At 37.2% G+C, this 12,873-nt stretch overlaps 1 protein-coding gene across 8 annotated transcripts in view; it reads right to left on the bottom strand.

Annotated features, from left to right (window-relative positions):
- The window catches only part of LOC129731566 (uncharacterized), a 465,080-nt gene that overhangs the window by 39,657 nt on the left and 412,550 nt on the right, over window positions 1-12,873 (bottom strand). For all 8 annotated transcript variants that reach the window (XM_055691665.1, XM_055691664.1, XM_055691666.1 and 5 more), the window contains 3 exons: window positions 3,066-3,182; window positions 2,802-2,933; window positions 2,463-2,722 (listed from right to left, as the gene is read on the bottom strand). In XM_055691665.1, the coding sequence (XP_055547640.1) occupies window positions 2,463-2,722; window positions 2,802-2,933; window positions 3,066-3,182 (509 nt within the window). The remainder of the gene's footprint in view (window positions 1-2,462; window positions 2,723-2,801; window positions 2,934-3,065; window positions 3,183-12,873) is intronic.

A 12,873-nucleotide genomic window follows, 5' to 3' on the forward strand; every position in this document is an offset into this window, starting at 1 on the left:
TTACGCATAGCGTTATAATCGTAAAAAAATGCTGTCGACATAGATTAAGGGGTTATATACCTTTTCGGTCGAGAAAAATGAGGGAAGTTTGAATTTATTTTTAAGTGCATAGCACCATTTTCATTGCATCAAAGTGGTATTTTTCTGAAAGTACAGTTCATCAACTACAAGAAAAAGTTTCAAGTTTAGCTTATGCGGCCGTAGCGAGGCGCGTTGCAAATCGCTCTAACTTTCTTCCTATTGCTCAGATCTTTATGAAAATTTGTAGAAATATTCTCAAGATGTTCCGGTTATTTGAAAACTAAAAAGGTATATAACCCCTTAAGAGAGTGATCTATAGAGCTTTTTACGTACGAATGTGTTAGTGCAACTAGTTGAGGAAAATATTTATAAATAGCTGTTTTGTTTGCAATGCTATGTTTTTAGCAGCTAGACAAATATTCAGTTGAACACTCATTATATGTTTTAAACTTGTTCCTGAATAATTTTTTTCATTCGTGATCAGAAATCGGAAGAAGCTGCTAAACATAATCGACCAAAAATGGTAAAAAGTAATAAAAGTCGAAGCAACGAGATGCGATGATTTTCAGTTTGGAAGAAATAAAAGCAACTTTAGACGAATTTACACGTTCACTAGTGTGCGTAGGTGAAATTGAGAGAAATCATGACGTAAACCAGTTATGATGACAAAATTAACTTCCTGTGTAATCTCAGACTGAACAGGAATTCGCCGAAACAGAAAAAACATTCAGAAATCAAAGTATTCAATGGAAAGGTTGGCGTTGACAGGGTGAATGTTAGTGTACCTAAAAAAAGGCAGCTGGTGCACGCCGAATGATTACGTACTTAGTAACGTATGGGTTTTGAAAAAAAAATTCTGGTTTTGTTATCATTCTGCACCCTTCAAAGTGTGTACCTCGACGCCACTGGTGAGAAATATATTAATATAAGGCAGGCTGTCGTAATACCACGTTAACCTTGCGGTTGTGGCTTATAAACAACCTTTTCACTTATTTTTTTGACGTAGAACTACGTCTCTCAGGAAGTTCAGCTACATAGGGGTGTGGAATTAAATTCTAAAAACGGATAAAAGGAAAAAATATGTCCAATTTCAAATGCTAATAAGTCGGTTAGTTTTCAAAGGATTTTCTTCGTTCTTGCAGCAATGGAATGGAAAATCATCTATACATCCGTCCAAATGCAGGAAATTGTAATTTGATCATTCGAACTATTGTGTTATTGAAAATTGTCAAGCCTTGTTAAAACGCAAATTTCAACCTTTGATTGGTCGCATGATCCTTGTGTGTTTAATTCAATATGAAGTCACTTGTAAATATAATCTAATTTCTCTACAGGAATTCGGTCTATAGAGATAGTTGAAAAAAAAATTTAACTGAACTCTGCAGGTTGTCTAACGGAATTAAAAATCCGATGGATCTCTTGTCAGAGCAGCTGTACGTCAAGGTTCAGTCTTGGGGATCTGATCCTGCATATTATATTAACTTCAGATCTTCCTAATTGGCCCTAAAAATACACAATGTCCTTGTGCTGCGATGGCACAAGATTTTTCGTAACAGGAAAAAGTCTTTGTGTTTTATACAGTCGATCGCAGAAATGCTTAGATATTTTCTCTTCCTACCTGCGAAAGTTCCATTTTTCACTTATAAGCCTAAAACTTAGTTTCTCAAGCTAAACAACAAACACGTTATCAAGATGAATGGGGTTATTATATGTTGGTCTGACAAAGTAAAGTACTTGGGATCAATTTACGATAGAAAACATATTTTCGAGGTGCACATTGAAAGTGTATGAACAAGGTGCGTTGAAATATTCAAATGTTCATATCCGCTCATCTACAGAAACTTTAAACTTTGTTCAAAGAAAAACTTTTGCTTTACAAAGAATTTTTTACACCGACATTGCTTCATGTAGTACCGATTTATTTGGATGTTGTTTAATAAGAAGGAAAGCGCATGAGAGAATTCAGATTAAAACTCTGAGAAATATTTAGAAAAGATCGAAACCCTCATAATAAAAGAATTTCAATTCGGAGTGGTCATAGAATGGCATGGCAGTTTATCAACAATTATCATTAGGTTTTGCACCACAGATAGTGAACGGTGAAACAGACTACAGGCGTTAAAACTATGACATAAACGAAAAACTATGGTCACTCGATAAGAAGAGCTTTTGAACTAATGATATCCTTCAGACGTGTGATGATAACATATAAGGTATTCATTCAAAATGATTTCATTGGCTAATAAAGGCGAAAAAAACTGGAGTCTCACTTTCTTCGTCTTAGAGCTATATAAAATACAGGAAACTAGCCCCATAATGATGTTTTCACACACGTTACTAATAGAGGAAATGGAAAACCACATCATTTCCCCACGCCTGTCTGATATTGGGGTAATATCGTTTAAAAAGCAACTACGCCAAACAACTACATTCATACTCACTCAACAGTTTTCACTGTCAGCTTAGCGGGGGAAATGTTGTTTGCGAGCGCATGCTGGTGCATATGAAGCGCAGCAAGCCGGAGAGCCACTTCCGGTTGCAGTTCCGGGGCGAACCGTTCCTGGGTCACGTCGTTACAGCACTGCAGAAACAGATAGTCCAACGCGTTCAGGTCCCTCTGCGCTAGGGCGGCCGCCGATACTGGCACGAAGGTCACCCGAAAGAGGCATCGCAACTTGTGGGCACCCGGCCGGGCTGCAATCTGTTGGGTTGGAGAGAGAGAGAGTCGGAAATGGTAAAAGGTGATTCTCGGAAAGGATTGCGGATTTGGTCGGACTTACCCTTGCCACGGTTTCCTGTGGGTCCAGAAGGGTTAATTTGTTTCGTTTCAAGCTTTTCACATGCTCCAGTACCAGGCTAAAGTGTTCCTTGGCGGTTAGGCATAGTTTATCACGTAGCGATGTAACAACATCCTGTGGACGAAAGGGAACGTTTCAATGGTGACAGAATCGTGAGATTTAATTCAATTGGGTTCGGATCATTCGGGTGAAAATTTAAGCTAATTGGCTACAAAAAATGTTCAATATCAGTGATTGCCACCCTACCTGTACAGAAGTGGTCGAATCGTACTTGAACGATTTGGTCTGTCCGTTTTCCAGGAAAACTTTGAGCACGTTCGCCATTGGAGGCACGCACAGATCTCCCAGGGAGAAAGCAGATGGCTAAAATAGAAGGATGAATAAGTCAGTGGTGTGAATTTTACTAGTAAGAATCTGTAAAATGGGATCTTTTATCAATATAAATTGAATTTGCTGTTGTTTTGTTTAACACCTTCGTTGATTTACGTAATTATTTTTAACAAGTAACTATCTGGCGACAGAAATTAAATCAATTCAATTTAAACCCTTTTTTGCATCATGTCGAAAACCGAACAAACTGATAGTAGGGTTTTTCGTTGGCTTGAAATCCCCTTATTTTCGACGTGTGAAATCTTCCGTTATTTTTTGCTTCTACTCGCCTACAGGAAAAAGTCAATCCCCGTCGGGAGTCGATCATAAGGGTGAGAGGCTGTAAAAATATTGGAGGTAGTCATTGGAACGAGAAAATCGCAATGAACGCTGTAGCTATGTGTGTGTGTAACTAACGAAGCAGTACTGAATGGTAGAGAAGCTTTTGTACTAGCTGTTTGAATTTCTTTAATAGATTATAAAGCTCTCCGCCGAAGCGTGAAAGAATTATACCCCCTATTAAAGATTTTTTTTTCATTTTCCCTTCGGCAGATTTCCCAACGGATGCAGAAGTGAAGTGCGTCGTGCTTTGAGTTGCCATCATCATCAGCTTCTCCGGCTCGAGGAGAAGAGGCAAGAAAAAGTTCTCTATGAGATTTATTTCTATACTTTTTGGTTCGATCGAATCATATTTCGTTAGCCTGGGGGTTTATTCTACGAATTTGTCATGAAAACAGTCTTTTTGCTGAAATCATCGTTTGGCACGAACTTTTGATCTGAAAAAAAAAGAACAAGATCTTTTGCTTGCATCATGTTCGTAAAAATTATTGAAGCGCAACGTTGAATTTCAAGCATTGGGAAATGGCGGATATGAGCATATAAGCATGGAAATCATTTGCATGATATTTCCTCATGAAAATGGATATTAAATTAAGCGCAATTCGACACTCCAGCACAAGTTTTCAATCAAATTACACGAAAGAATTCAAGTCACGTGAAAAATGCGCGGAGGAGCTCGTTATAAATTAACCTAATTTTTAACTAAATTCATGTTTCGTTTTTGTCTAGAAAAATCTGATTAGGATGAACTTTTCGCACATAAATCCAATCAAACCGAGCGGACTTCTGAACCATCCGATCGACTGCTACTGTATACGTACTGACGCGATGTCGAAAAATAGGTTAATAGAAACTTTTTCCGTCTTTCCGGGCTGGCTCCTTCGAAGCAACAGATTTCCCCGGGCTGATCCACCGACCATCAATAAGGAATCTTGGAGAAAATTTATCGTTAAACTTTGTCGTTCGTTTTTCGCTGTGCCAGGCGAAAGCTCCGCCGAGGCTGCCGAGTGACCTTGTGATTTAGCATCTTCTGTTTATAATAAACTGATGGTCAATTGCTTGATTATATTGTCGCTGTATTAAGTTTAATGAAAAAATCAAATCGATGCATCATTATAGCCAGCAAGTTATAAATTCTCGTTGATATCCGCCAATTAAACATCTTTCTGCGCTCGACAGCAATTTGCCCTTCTAAAGTCAATAACATCCCGGTTCATTGGAATTGCGAGAATCTGTTTACTTCAAACAGTACTGAACTTTTCCGGCTGCCTGCTTTTCCCGTTGCCTTTTACCGGGTCTTCCGGCTTATTTGGAAAGAATTTATCTGCAACCATTCATTCATTTATTCAATAATTCGCAACCTTGCTTCACAACTATTGACAAACTTCTCTGTTTACTGAGCGAGTTGCCTTTGCAGTTGTGGGCGGTGGCGCGGGTGTAAGGTCCTACCACCCGTCGCAACCATCACATTCGCTCGCGCGCAGAAGATGACTGAGTGCAGCCGGGTTGGCACAAGCATCAATTATTTCCCCTTGAAACTTCTGCTGCTCTAGACGAGCAGCAAATCATGTCGAAATGGACCATATGCGCCGAGGATATCTGTACGGATGTCGGTCGGTGGAGGATTTTGACCCCATCACTGAATACCGACAGATACGTAGCAAGTTTTTATGGAAAGATGTTTGTGCCACGTAGACATAGTGCAGTGCATAGTGGAATTCACACGCAAACGTGCACACATACAAGCGGATACCAACAAACGTATGTGAAACGAAAGCTATTGAGGAGGATGTTGGAACTTCGTATGAATGTAACACTTCAACATGTCGGTATGTGGCTTTCTGCCGAAAGCCGAATATTCAAAACTATTCACTATTCCACCGCAGAGCAACAAAACGATGGAATATCTTCCTTTGCATACACATTCAGCGAAACTGTTCTAGTTTAGCGTACAGGAGCAACAGCATCAGGGATGATGATTTTTTTTATCTGGGTTTCGAACTTCAAAGTGTGTGTAGCATTTTGGAGAAAATGTTAATAAGTTTGTATATTTCCGTTGAAATTTGAAGTTTGTTTTTGCAGTCGTGTCCATTAAAAAGAAATTTGATAATCAATTTGTTTTTTAATCATCCCTAATAACACCTGAAAATTGCCGTGTCAAATAAATATTGTGAACAAAAAAAAAAAAAAAAAAAAGAAAGCAACTGAAAAATATACAGCAACAATAAATAACAAACGATACAGTCAAACCAGTTTTCATGCGAGGGATAGGGACCGCACAAAATAAATCGCATAAAAAAATTTATTTGAAACTTCACGTGCAGCAGAAAACTATGTTTCCACAACATCATTGAAAAAAACCTTTTTTATGCGGTGGATAGGGACCGCATAAAAAAATTCTCAGGTAAAAACAACTCAAAAGCTGATGATTCTGATTTAGAATACCTAGGAGAACAATTTTAAAACATCTGATTGATAAACGTAACTTTTTTAAACATACCAATCTTTCCAACCGCTATCCTTCGTAGGCTAGCAATACTTGACTTTTCCTTCGTAAAACTGGCTCAAATAGTATTTTTTTGACGCAACACTTATGTAAGGCGTTGAAATTCATTCCAAGGATCGGAAAAACTAAATGGCTGGAAATCTTGTCGGTTGTGGTCCTTTTTCATACACAGCACAAGAAAAAAAATTCGCACAAATAAAATAAACGCATAAAAAAAGTCACACAAAAAAAAAATTGCACAAAAAACGTCGCACAAAAACAGGTTTGACTGTACAAGTAAGAATAATATTAAAAACTTTTTGCTTTATTATTCAGATTTTTGTAGCAATCTTTTACGACACTGCAATACAAAATTTGAATAAAATTTTGACTTGAATTTATATCTAGATTTTCTAGTTTTTGACGACTAGTATTTGTACTATGCATCCCTCATGACGACAAGGATCATTGTTATCAGTTTTTTATACTTTCTAGAGCCATTGAGAGATGTCACAGTTGATTATATAGCTCTTGACGAAATTTTGAAGGTTGTCGCCAGTATTTTTAAAATCAGTTTCAAAGAAACTTGCACGACTTGTGTTGTGGTTGTCTTCCCTAGAACGCTGCACAATCCCACTGATTTAAAAAAAAATAATTTTTAATCCCAATTTTCAAAAGCGGCATGAAATCAGATGTTTAAAACTATCGTGAAGTTGCTATTATGTCTTGGATTCCTGAACAATCAATATCAGCCAACGTGTTTTTGCAAAAAGTCAAAAATTTGACTTCTAGCAAACAATTGACAGAGTTGACATCCCTCACTTACTTTATAAAGTATCTAAGAGAGGGTTCGATTTGAGAGTTTGGAAATGAAATTGGTCTTTCTTGACCGACAAAACACAACGGGTAAGGTTTAAAACCAGCTTATCATCAGTGGTGAATGTGATATCCGGTGTGCCACAAGGTTCTTATCTAGGTCTGCTACTATTTATCTTATTCGTAAACGATGCAGAGCTTGTTTGAAAGGTGCTGAACGTTTTGATATACGCAGACGACATGAAACTTGAAATACGTAAGAAACATTAGATACGTAGACCTCGAAGCATTTTAACATGAAGTTGATAATTTTCACACAAGGTGCATGAAAAGCCTGTTGGAACTTAACGTGAACTTAACGTGAAAAAATGTAAAAAATGTATGTATTCATTTATTCATACAATCCGGAGTCAGTTTTAAACTTCTATGCATCATCCCGATTACTATTACTGTTGTGCTGTTTGCTAACGGTTGGCGTCATCCTAGAATTCAAAATGGAATGTAGAGTCAAATTCTGGCCTCAAGGCATCATTCTGTTTCAGGAAACACATATACTGAATGGTGTTCGGTTGGTTTGGGCTGTTTCTCAGAAACCGGAAGTCATCATCTAAGATTTAAAAATGGCAAATGTGTGGTCAATATCTCTCTAGGTATCATTCTGATTCCCGAAATACCCAATTCGACCAGTTTGAGCTGTTTTCCTGAAATCAGAATCAAAAATAGTGTCTGGGATCGGTTTATAGCTTCTGTGTATCATTCCGATCATTTTAAACTGTATTCCGGTTGAAACCTTCTTGAGTTGTATTATTTATTAATTTCATTTAATTTTTATGGAAGTCCTCCGTTCCAGAGAAACCTGGGTGGTCCACATGTAAAATTGGAGGCTTATAGGGACAAAACAGGTTTTTGGAATTCTGCAAAATATTGTGATTAATTTGTGTGGGAACCCGCCCTTCCAAAGGAAGGAGGGTTTTTTCCCTTGGAGGAGCTTATGACCACTGCTACCATTAGTTAGATATATTGTGGTAAAATCAGCGTTAATATATATGCGCTGTCAGTTCGTTCCATCACTATGGGTATCAGTGACGGTCGCCCTAGGACTTTGCATTTCCCCCCATGAAGGAATGCCCTCTTTGATAAAGTTCATTACCTTTCTTAGTTCAGCATTCCATACCTCGTTAGGCGTAAGAACACCTTTCCCAAAAATACGCTGTCTTTGCTGAAATAATGCACCGCATTGGCACAGTAGGTTTCAACTTCAAGATTACAGAAGCGACATATGTCTTCTGTCAGTTTACCTTCTTTTTTAAGGTGATACCTACTCGGACAGTGTCCAGTCAGTAGGCCACTCAACGTACTCAGATCAGCTTTATTTGTACTGAGGAGGTTGCGGGTGATTCTATTACAAGGTGTAATGAATAGTTTAGATTGTCTTGCATTGGAGGTAGCCCTCCAGTTGGCACCAATCATCATTGCTTCCCAGCCTCTAAGCTCTGATTTCAGGCAGGATGTAGAAACCCCACAGAATGGCTCCGGTCCGACGAATGCAGTTGAAAAACCAATTCTTGCTAAGAGATCGGCTTTTTCATTTCCACAGTGACCAGGCACCCAGTATAGATTTACATCGTTTGTTACAGTCAATTGTCGTAGAGATAAAATACAATCCCAAACTAACTTCGACTGGCATGTGTAGGCTTTAAGTGCATTAAGAGCTGCTTGACTATCAGAGAAAATACAGATTTTGGCATATCTATATTTTCTAGCCAAACGAATATTTGTGCATGTTAGGATAGCATTTATTTCAGCTTGGAAGACTGTGGGCCACTGTCCCAATGAAATTGATATATTAATTCCTGGTCCAGTAACCCCAGCACCAGTAGATTCACCCATTTTAGAGCCATCTGTGAGAAACAAGAGTGATCCTGGGCGAGTTTTAGGACCTCCTTCTTCCCATTTGCTGCGAGAGGATTCAATCACTTTGAAGGGAATATTGAAGTTAGTCTTGAATTCCATCCAATCTTCATACATTGTTACTAAGTTGTCCAGTTGAAAATCTTTAAGGATTCGTAAGTGTCCTTCTAGATCCCCTTCCTGAAGAAGTTTAACGCGTTTGAGCCTGAGAGCACCTTTTTCCGCTTCAAGTTGCACATATTGATGCAAAGGTAGAAGATACAAAAGAGCTTCTAAGGCTGTGGATGGTGCGCTGGCCATCGCTCCAGTTATTGATAGGCATGCCAGACGTTGTAGCTTATCCAGCTTTTTCTGAGCTGATGTTTGTGTAGTTTTGGGCCACCACACTTATGAGGCATAAGTTATTCTGGGTCTCACTATAGCCAAGTAAATCCAATGAATCATCCTCGGTTTGAGTCCCCACTTCTTACCAAATGTATTGCTGCAAGCCCAAAGAGCATTGTTGGCTTTTGAGATTGCGTACTCCAGATGGTCGTTCCAGATGGTTGGTTTGCTTGGATAGCTCCAACTGTGTTTCTCCCAACTTTAGAGTTGCAATATTATACTTTTTCTTTCTTGTGAATGGGATAATGACTGTTTTAAAAGGATTAACATTTAGTCCTTCCTGCTTACACCATTTGAGTATGTAGTTTAGGGCAGTTCCAAGAAGGGAGGGTTGCCGAACCACTATACAAATTCCCCCCTCCTAAACCTCCACAAGTCAAATTTAGTTCCATTTGCTTGATTGGTTCTCGAGTTATGCAGAACAGTACTTTCTTGATCTTATCTACCACAGAAATATTTCTTGCTTTCGCAAACTACCACACGCCAAATTTGGTTCCATTTGCTTTATCAAATCTCGAGTTATACAAATATTTTTTGTTTTGTTTGTATTCTTCTAGAAAAGAGAGGGGTGTAAAACTACCATAGAAACATTTTTTTGCTTCTCAAAACAATTTGCATGCAAAATTTGGTTCCGTTTGCTTGAAAAGTTTTCGAGTTATGCAGAAATTTGTGTTTCATTCGTATGAGAGTATTCCCTTCTAAAGAAGGAAGGGGTCTCGAACTATCATGAGAATCTTCCTCGGCCCCGATAATCCCAACAGATAAATTTTCTCGCCTATCAGTCTAGTTATTACAAGGTCTAAACGGTTCAGACAGACAGATAGAACTCCATTTTTATAAGTACAGATTTCAGAAAACCTTATTTTTTATTTCAGGTTAGTTTTCTGCAAAGATTTGAATTGGGATTCAAATTAGAAATCGGATTGAGATTTTATGTTATTTTTTATTCGAAACAACATTTTACTTCAATTAGAATTGAGATCATCTTTTAAATTAGGATTTGGATTGGGATTGGTTCTTGGGTACTGATTAGGACCTCGATCAGAATTTAGATTGAGATTAAGATTTGAACTAAGAACTGAATGGGGATTTTATTTGCTGTTTGAATTAGGACATGGCTCTGGGAGAAATTGGAATCAATTTAAGATCAGGAAATGGATTCGAATTGGAATTAAAATTACTTTGATTTGAATTAAGATCCGAATTAGGATTAAAGTTTGTGATGTTGATAAGAATTTGGATTGAGGTTTGTGTTAGGATTTCGAGTTTGATTTTCGATTAGGATTTGGCTTGGGATTTGAATTAGGATTTGTATTGGTATTTGGTTTGGATTTGAATTGGGATTTGGATTAGGACTAGGATTTGAATGATGATTTGGATAAAAGTTCTAGTAAGAGTTTATTAGATTAAGAATGGACCTAGGCTTTGGATTCCGATTTGTGTTGTGTTTCGAACCAGGGTTTGAATTTAGATTAGGATTTCTATTTGGTTTCATTCAACATTTGTATTTTTATCTGCATTAAAATTTGGATAAGGAATAGGATTAGCATTTGGATTTGGAATACGATTAAGACTAGGATTTTAAATTATTTTCAATTATGATTGAGAGACGGAGCAGGATTAGCATCTAGATTAGGATTTGGATTTGGATAAGGACTAGGATTTATATTAGGATGATTTGGCTAAGGGTTCTGGTTAGGATTTGAATAAGGGTTTTGATTATGATTTCCCTAGGCTGTATACAACGATTTGTGTTCAGAATTGGATTTGGGGTTGAATTTGGAATTTGATTAGGAATAGTATATGGATTAAGATTTTTTAGGTTCTTGATTGACATTTGGATTATTGGTTTTGGGATTAATAATTGGCATAGATTTGAATTGGGACCCGGATTAGGATTGATATTGTGTTGTTGGTTAGGATTTGGATTAGGGTTTGAGTTAGGATTTGGGGAATTGGGGTTTCTAATGGGATTTGGCTTAGGATTTGGATTAGGATTTGCATTAAGATTTGTAGTAGGATTTGTACTGGGATTAGAATTGGGATGTGACGTTGGATTTGGATTTGGATGAGGATTAGCATTCGAATAATTTGAATTTTGAATTCAGGTCAGGATTTGTATTGGAATTAGGATTAGGATTTGTACTGGGTTTTGAATTAACATTCAAAAATAGAATCCGGATAGGGAATAGGATTAACATAAGGATTTGGTTTAAGATTTCTATTAGAGTTTGAATTACCATTTGAAGTTCAATGTGGATCAGCTCGTGGATAAGAAATAGGATTGGCATAAGGATGATTAAGATGATTATGACTAGTATTTAGATAAGATCTTGATTAATACGAATCCGAATCCAACGTCACATCCCAATCCTAATCCCAATACAAATTCTACTACAAATCTCAATACAAATCCTAATCCAAATTCTAAGCCAAATCCCAATAGAAACCTCAATTCAAATCCTAACTCAAACCCTAATCCAAATCCTAACCAATAACACAATATCAAGCCTAATCCGGGTCCTAATTCAAATCTAAGCCAAATATGTGGATTGGATCGGGATCGGGATTAGGTTTGGATTAGGGTTTGAATTTGGATTTGGGTTTGAAAATGAATAAGATCTTTGGTTACTGTTTGGATTGGAATATTGAGTAATAACTGGGAAAAATTAGATTTAGGGGCATATTACAGAAGACGAGGCAAGCAACTCGCCTTGCCTTAAGTCACTGACAAGACGAGTGAAATATTGTATTAGAAAATGGCTGGTGACAGCTAAGTAGAGCAATTTTGCAGACAAGCTACTTGTCCAAAATTCAGCCGACTCGCCATCTGTCATGTCAACATTTGTCAGGCGAGTAACTCACCGCTCGTAATAGGCCCCTATTTCCAGGATTGGAATACGAATTGGGACTAGGACTTAGATGAGGATTTGGCTTAGATTTAAATTCGAATCCGAGCTTGGACTGATATGTTAATATTGATTAGGATTTGAATTAAGGTTTAGGTTTTTTGTAAGATTTGGACCACTGCAGCCATTGTTTCCATCTTTTGTGGTAACCCGATCAGAAGAGCATAACTAAAAAATTACAAAATTCTATCAACGGGAGATACAAATAACATATTTTGATACGATTTTGTATTTTCCCAGTTGCTTTTGATAACAAAATTGAATCTGAATGAGTTATAATAACAAACCATTGTGGTTCAAAAGTTACGAAAAGAAACGTGTTCTGAAGACTGTTTAATCTCACTGTTTAATCTCACAATTTTCTCAGAGATGGCTGACCCGATTTCCACAAAATTAGTGTCAAATGAAAAGTCTAGCTGCCTCATAACACCCTATTGAATTTTACTGTAATCGAACTGTAACTTCGTCTGTAATGTACCGAAATGTGAAAATCACGAAACTTCATTATCTCAGAAACTACATAACCGATTTGATCAATATTATTATCAGATGAGCGGACTAGTTAAGCGTTATCTGCTGAATTATGATTGAACATGTGGTTTCAAAATTTGGCTGCCTTATACGTTCCCATTTTATTTGATTATAATCGAACTTAAACAACCGTTATGTATTAAATTGTTATTAAAGCAACGAAAGTCTATTATCTCAAAGATTACATGACTTATTTGAACATAACTAGTGTCATACGAAGGAGTCATCTCTCAAACTTACAAATAACAAACTTTATAACAATTTGATATGTGGCTCAAATGTTATGGAAAGAAAAGAAATTCAAAGACTA

The sequence above is a fragment of the Wyeomyia smithii genome, chromosome 3 (genome assembly GCF_029784165.1).
Source record: "Wyeomyia smithii strain HCP4-BCI-WySm-NY-G18 chromosome 3, ASM2978416v1, whole genome shotgun sequence".
NCBI lineage: Eukaryota > Metazoa > Arthropoda > Insecta > Diptera > Culicidae > Wyeomyia > Wyeomyia smithii.